The sequence below is a fragment of the Sphaeroforma arctica genome, assembly GCF_001186125.1.
Source record: "Sphaeroforma arctica JP610 unplaced genomic scaffold supercont1.1199, whole genome shotgun sequence".
In the NCBI taxonomy this organism is placed as follows: Eukaryota; class Ichthyosporea; order Ichthyophonida; genus Sphaeroforma; species Sphaeroforma arctica.
The window spans coordinates 1-7,629 of NW_014039359.1; the positions used below are offsets into that span (position 1 = coordinate 1).

General features: G+C 39.5%; 2 protein-coding genes across 2 annotated transcripts; one reads left to right on the forward strand and one right to left on the reverse strand.

Moving 5' to 3' along the window:
• Positions 1-1,534: 1,534 nt before the first annotated feature.
• Positions 1,535-2,344, reverse strand: SARC_10297 (hypothetical protein). Its single transcript, XM_014295662.1, has one exon. The coding sequence runs from the start codon at positions 2,293-2,295 to the stop codon at positions 1,753-1,755; it is 543 nt and encodes a 180-aa protein (XP_014151137.1). The 5' UTR covers positions 2,296-2,344; the 3' UTR covers positions 1,535-1,752.
• A 4,224-nt stretch (positions 2,345-6,568) lies between these two features.
• Positions 6,569-7,373, forward strand: SARC_10298 (hypothetical protein; the record flags this gene model as incomplete). Its single annotated transcript, XM_014295663.1, has 2 exons — positions 6,569-7,246; positions 7,362-7,373. Exons 1-2 carry the CDS (start codon positions 6,761-6,763, stop codon positions 7,371-7,373), a joined length of 498 nt encoding a protein of 165 aa, XP_014151138.1. The 5' UTR covers positions 6,569-6,760.
• Positions 7,374-7,629: the final 256 nt, after the last annotated feature.

The following is a 7,629-nucleotide window of genomic DNA, read 5'->3' on the forward strand; positions in this document are numbered from 1 at the left end:
TGTAAATAGTTTCTCTATGTATGCCTGAACGTACGTGATTTAATGTGATAATCTATAATATCAAACCAGTATCGCAATTGGCAATAAAAGTATGCTTGCTATCGATGAGAATATCATAAGGTTTGCTAGATCTGCACTGAAGATGTCAACATATAGCGTCCTTATCACGTTCCACATACACGACATACCGCTTGTTCGTTTAGAAACATCCTCCCACTTCTCAAGTACATACTTGAGTTTGTCCACTAATTCCTGATCAACACCTAGTATCCAAACTGACATTGTTTGCACGACTATATGTGTCTTGTAGTACAGATATAACGGTAGCCTGTAAAACGTACGCGAGGTATTTTCGTACGCTAAGGACGGTAGTATGTGTATATGCCTGTGCCTGTACTGTAAGCGATAGACAAAGCGTACATCAAATGCAATGTACTCAAACGTCTCTCCAGTGTTGTGTGATCTGGCTGCTTATTGGAAGCATAAAGGTTAGCTGATCACTGTACTTTACATACACTAGTTTTGTGTAACGATGCATCTAACCTGCAGATATATCCACCTGCAAAGAGGCGCAAGAGCGTTTAATTTTGTGTGAGAAACGATAACGTCAGTAGCTGAAGCTATATATATAGTTGGTCACGCTATATATTGCTTACTGATGAAATCTTAAAATTCATAGCCTTCTGTCAGAATAAAGGCTATGATCATCCTGAACTTTGAAGAAAAGGCTCGTTGGATGGCCCTGTCGAATTGTCGATGGCAGTCAATTGAGATTTTCTTCACATTTATCGCCCCATTGGGCAGATCGCGACTGATAAGAAACACATAAATAATAAATAATTATCTTTTTAGACATCAAATAAAAATGTAAATATAATATATTTATATAAATAAATATATAGTATAAAAGCAAATCGCTAGGCTCGGCGAAGCATACTTTAGTACAGCGTGATATGGTACTATGCCGAATCAAAGACGTAAGAACACCTTCCGATAGACATAAACAAACCAAATTTTGTGATTGTCTCTGATCTATTTGCAACTGCCGGCAAGCGCTAATTTCGGTTTCCCAATACTAGAAGCGTTTACTCGTTGAGATCTATCATGCGTGGTTTACTTCATAAATTCACCTTTCCGTATGCTTTCGAAGATACTATGTAGCGATATGACAGAGGTAGAATTGTAGGTGCCAAACTCAATATTGCCTCATGACTTTGTTCTACTTTCAAAGCGAAAGACATAACGACGAACTTTAATCGAAACAGTATGTATTTAAAATCAACGAACACGTGCAAAAGCCCACAGCAAATTTCGTCTATAGTATTCCCACACAAGATAGCAAGTATGTGCTCTCTATACACCGTGGCATATGCTTGTATATAACGATGTAAACGGTATAACACTGTAGGTGACGTTGTGGACTCGTTGATTGGATCTAATACTGACACGCGTCACGCAAATAAGTTCACAAAATTAGATTCTGCCAGCTAGCGTGATGCACAAATGTATTGACAGATTTCTAATCAGTGACTAAAACGATTATATATATTATTTTATTTCCAGTTTGCTATCATACTTTGATATTCTCCGAAGTCGAATACGAATCGACAGCACCGAACCTGGCGTAGTGCATAATGCTACTTTAAACACCATGAGAAATATATACTCCCCCTAATGATAGGAGTGGGCACTTTTGCATGTGTGTAAGGCCTATAGAGCTTTTAGGTTGCAGTTTATGTTCCGCTTCAACCCTCAAACATAGATACTAAGCACGCTCATAGCACTCTGACTTGTTGTATCAAACGGTTTCTCCTTCTGGTCTGTTGGACACAACACCAACGCTGAGGCCATGGAGCTATCTACCAGATCCATATAGTTCTTCTCTTTCTTGAAAGGATTGAGACTCCGTCTTGTCCACTTTAAGCTTGGTGACTTCGCAGGCTGTTGTGTACTAGTATCTTTCTTGGTCGTCTGTTTCTTGGTTGTATGTTTCTTAGATGTCAGACTGGTTGAATAATTCTTGGCTGTCAGACCACCCATCTCCATTCGTTGGTAGGTTAGGAAATTATGAGCTACTGTTTGCGGTCTGTTAACGTTGCCGACGCTACCGACGCTGTAAGACTGTTTATTCGCCTTCTTCGATGGTGACTGAAAGCCGCCAAGAGCCATACCTGGGGAGCGTGCTCGTGTTGGGTTGCATGTGGTTGCTGTTGCCTGACCATGACTTGTCACAAAAACTCGACCAGCGTTATTGTGATAGTCACAGGTTTCTTTTTTAAGAGCAGTTTTGTACATGTTGTTCTTTGTTCGACTGACTTTTAGAAGCGATTGTGTGTGAATGTGAACAAGAATGAAGCCAATTGTGTCCTTTTATACAATTTAGGGTAAATAGTGTTTTGTTGTGATGATAGATGAGATACGGCAACGGTGTATGACCAGATCAGAGCGACACATATTAAAAAATATCTGAAAAAAGGTGTGCACATATTATTGTACACACAGTGTCACACAGTCAGACACATACACGCATACATCATTACATACCCATTCTTTTTCACTTGTGCTTTTTACTCTCTATCTTTTATTTACTCCTACTAGTTCTAATTATTTTATTAATAAAACATTTCAAGAGGTATTTATAGTAAATAAATACATAGTGGGTGTCTGGGAGAATGGGACTGTGGGACTCGGTCACTCGGAGTGGAACTGTGGGACTTTACGGACATGGCCTGATAAAAATGTCCTATATACTGTGCCTGGTATGTATACTGTATTTATACAATAAATACCGTACATACACATGTATTTCAAGTCAACACTCACAGTCAACAGCCAATTTATATTATAGAATAGAGATTATACATGGTTTAAAAAACAAGAAGAGTGGATACTGTATATTTACATCACCCAGATCATTGTAAATACATATTAGATTTCAGAATTTTACAAAAAATGGCTAGGGCAATTGACTTGTGAAATGAGAAAATTGAAAACTGAATGTTGTGATGACTGAAGAGTGATGACAATCAGTAAATTTGCCAGAAATTTTGTGCATCCACCGCTTAAAATCATCCAATCATTTTATCACACACATTGTCAATTTGATACATCAAGATCAATTTTAATTCAAAAAAATGCAAACTGTGAGTCATCCGGTTACTCTTTAGATAAAAAATTGTACCCCACAGTCCCACACTCAGACTCGGAGCCCCAGAGCCCCAGAGCCCCAGACTCGGAGCCCCAGACTCGGAGCCCCAGACTCGGAGCCCTAGACTCTGAGTCCCAGACTCCCGGATTCCCAGGACTCAGAGTCTCAGACTCACAGAACCACAATCCCACAGGCCACAGGCCCATAAGTGACTGCTCATAGCCACAGGCCACAGTCCACAGCGACTCGCGACTTGTGACTCGTGAACTAAGCTCAATGCGTTAAAAGTTGTAACTTTTAATATGCCTCGAATAAACATTAAAGTTGTAACTTTTATATCTCGATAGTACCCTTCCATAAATGATAGGTGCATTTTTCAGGTCACTCAGGTGACAGTCGTCACAACTGAAACGCTCAATCTCTTTTGATTCCCTACTATCATTGTCGTGGCCTAAAATTTTAAGCGATCGGACAGCTTATTGAGTGCAGTTTCCAAAATAACTTTGTAGTTGATTTGTCCTAAATAAAAGTAAGAACTTTTAAAAATAAAAAAAGTTAACATTAAAGTTGGAACTTATATTCCGTGCCCCTATAACTTGTTGAGCTTAGCTCTTGAGTCGTAGGTTCCAAACACTGAAATATCACCAACATTCTCGCTCAATATCATGGCTCTACTTTTTATATATAATTTCGCCAAATGGCTCTACTTTTTATGTATAATACAATGATATGCTTTTGGGAGTGGGGACTGGACATTGGAGTCATCTGACAATATTCGCGATATGTGTGTTCGCCTATGACATACTATGTTGCCGATGAGCAAATTGCAGCACTCAAACAGTATACTACTCTCACAGCTATAGAGTCACTGAGTCACCGACGCACAGTCTCACAGTGACTGACAGTATAAACCTTAAAATTGCGCAAAACTGTAAACCATAGTACGACCATTTGATTTGCTTAGGGGAGCTCAATGCTAAATATAAATACTGTCGGATTGAAGATTGTCGACTGTCTCACTGTCAGACGTAAATGTTACATATTTTAACAAAAATAAATATCACGGCCATCTTGATGGCATCCTCCGCTGAAAAAAAAATCGGTCCTACTGGTAACAGATGCTAGTGGTTAGTCCGTTGTGCCATTTTTTCCTGCTCTCTTTCTTTAGAGAGAGAGAGTAGTAGTAGAGGCCAGAGGGTCATGAAAATACTAAATAAACAGTGCATTAAAAAACCCCATAAATGCAGACAATAGAATCGACCCTGGCCCCTGATCCTCTCATTCCATTGGTCTTACTACTGTTGTACTGAGCGTTGTACATTTAGCAGATATTTACATAGTACTGAGGTCTGACTTCTGAGCGACTTGAGACGTGTTGTGTGAGACTCTTGAGACTCTGAGTCTGAGGCTCTGAGGCTCTGAGGCTCCGAGGTTCATATCCTGAGAATTGAGAGATCTGAGACTTTCTGACTCTGAGACTCCAGGGCTAAGCTCATTACGTTATGGGGGTACGAATAGAAGTTGATCGTAAACGCATATATTTTTTAAAGTTATAACGGTTATAATGTGATTGGAGAGCCTACCTAAGTTCTTTTTATAGGGCTGGTTTGTATAGTAAAAACGGTAAACACTCAAATAATTAGACCCGCAAGGTGCATCTATAAGACTACAAGGACTGCATATGGAATAAAAGTTGAGCGTAAACGCATATTTATTCGCTTTTTTAAAAGTCTTAACGGAAAACGGTTTGAGGTTAGCTCCAGCCTCCAGGACCCAGGCACAAATACATACAAATCTTTACACCGTGAATACACTCGCGTATAGAGTTAGACTACAGAGTACAGAGTACAGACTCCAGACTACGGGGGTCTACAGTCTACAGTGCACTGCGTACATATACTTAAATATATAGTGGTTGTAATTTCCAGAAAATTTTAATTCGACTTTTCTCTAGGTCCTGGGCTCTCAGCCTCTCAGCCTCTCAAAGACTCTTAATCGTCGGATTACTGTATTCTTTTTATTTTTTAAAAATAGCATATTTAATTGGATTTGGTAAATATCCTCACGAGCTATTGGAGATTATTTATAAATATATATTGTAAATCAATGTAGCTGTTGGTAACAGGACTCTTTTATTTTTTTTAACAACACAATGCCAAAGCTTTACGTATTTACAGTCTCACGGGCCTCACGATTCACGGCCTTCTCAGCAGTGCGGCTGTCTTCTCACTCTCAGACTCTCAGTTCTCAGTTCTGTATTTATTTACATATTTTTTACTGACTTCTAAAAATAATTTGTATTATTTTTCTCTCTTGTTTTTACCAAACAAAAACAAAAGAGAAAAATATGTAGGGCAAGGCAAGGCGGCAAGCAGGCAACTAATAAATAAAAATAGTCGATCGTGGAACGTCAGACGTGGGTCAATTCATTAGAATACAAATGTAAACTAATAATAATAGTCGGTAGTGGGTCAAATTCAAACCCTGATGCATACACCGATATGTACATAAATGGATTCAAGCCATTGGTAATTATGGCATTAAAAATCCACTTTCAAAAACGTTTATAAATCGGAAATTAAAACGGTATACGCTTGCATACTCCTTTGGAGTGTTGATACAGTTCTTTTTTATAAATGGCCATACATCGTGTAGTATATACTGATGCCCCCTTTGAGTCCGTTTTAATAAGCGATGACGTGGCCTCAGGCTGCTCCCTTGACCTTGTGCCTTTCATGATAACAACCTAACATATTACAATATGGTCAGGTCGTCGCTGATTTCACCGCTCACCGTTATATTTACCAAGCGATGGCGTGACCTATATTCCGTACTAGTGGAAACTATGCACCTTCTTGGGCATCTCCCTTGACCCTGTGCCTTCCAAAATAACAACCCAGCATATATGGGCGAGTGGTTGGTAACCACAGTACTCCACTACGCCTGGCATAGACACAGTTTTTAAAAATTGCCATCTACTAAACAAATATTAACACAAACTTATCCAACTCAATCAAGTACGTAGCTATGAATCACCAATCGACCTCCCCCACACACTGATAGCTTTTGTGTATGTTTTGGACTGCTTCGCTGTTGGTTAAAAAATGTATAAAAAAATTCAAGCCTACTACATAGAACACTATGGCATATATGGGCGAGTGGTTGGTAATCACAGTATGTACCCCACTACGCCTGGCATAGAAACAGTTTCTAAAAGATGCCTTCTACGATACAAATATAATCACACACTTATCCAACTCAATCAAGTACGTAGCTATGAATCACCAATCGACCTCCCCCACATGCTGATAGCTTTTGTGTATGTTTTGGACTGCTTCGCTGCTGGTAAAAAAAATGTAAAAAAATAGTAAAAAACATATGTAGCCTTTTGAAATCAACGCAGATCAAATAATCATGGCACGGGGCGGGAATCGGGAAATTTCGTGAAAGTGAGTTGGAATACAGAGTCACAGTCACAGACACTCCGCCCAGCTAGCCAGTGTTTTGCATAGCAATATTCAGTACCCGCAAACCTAGCTGGTTCCTCTCGGAGCTTGCACTGCGCGTGAGTTTGACCTATCACACGCGGACACACATTATTTGTTATATATCATGAAGCACTCAGTCTCCTGTAGGCATCTGACAGCGTATCAGGATAACAAGTCTATTACTGCCATTCTCTGGTTAACACAACCAGCGTATAGCATACACACAACTGTCTGCTATCAACGATGTATGAATCTACAAGGTACTGAAACATCACGAGTCAAAGTTTATGCTAATACAAACTCTCACACATGTGCGGACAAAATGGAGGCCGATACTAGTAGTACGTGTATGTCTACATGTCCAGGAAGTGATACAGGGACCGCAACTGTACATACTATAATAGTTATCTGGGAGTGTATAGATGCACATGGACATGATTCTCATACAGTCGGGCTCAGAGAGCTTGCTAACTTGACTATCCCAGAAAAGGTCAATGTGCGCGATATAACCTGTGATGTCAGTGAGGAGAATATAGTACTAGATATCCGGAAGCGGTGCTGCAATCAATTGGATTCCGTTGTTGTTGGCCTTAATGGAAACGTGGAGAAGGTGTGTTATGTGTGTTTATGCAAGCTACATTTAGTTTTAACCAGAAGGTGTGTTATGTGTGTTTATGCAAGCTACATTTAGTTTTAACCATGTCGTTTGGTTTTCTATATGCCAGGTGGACAACTGACAAAATGTACAAAGATATGTAAATATTTAGGAATAGAGTATAAATCAGCAAAACCTCTCGACTTTATCGGACTTTATCGGACTTTATCGCAGTATAGTGCCAACCTACAGGCGCATATGGAATTAAATACAATCGTTCTCGTCACTTATTCTATCATATTGCCCAGTGTACAGATACAGCAAAGATTCGGCTGTATGTAGTTTATAGCTAGCATCTAACGTAAGGTCAAATGCAAGGCCATGAATACCTGCTTGAC

Excerpts from the sequence above, each read along its gene's own strand:
- SARC_10297 (XM_014295662.1), bottom strand. The coding sequence starts at position 2,295 with ATGTACAAAACTGCTCTTAAAAAAGAAACCTGTGACTATCACAATAAC.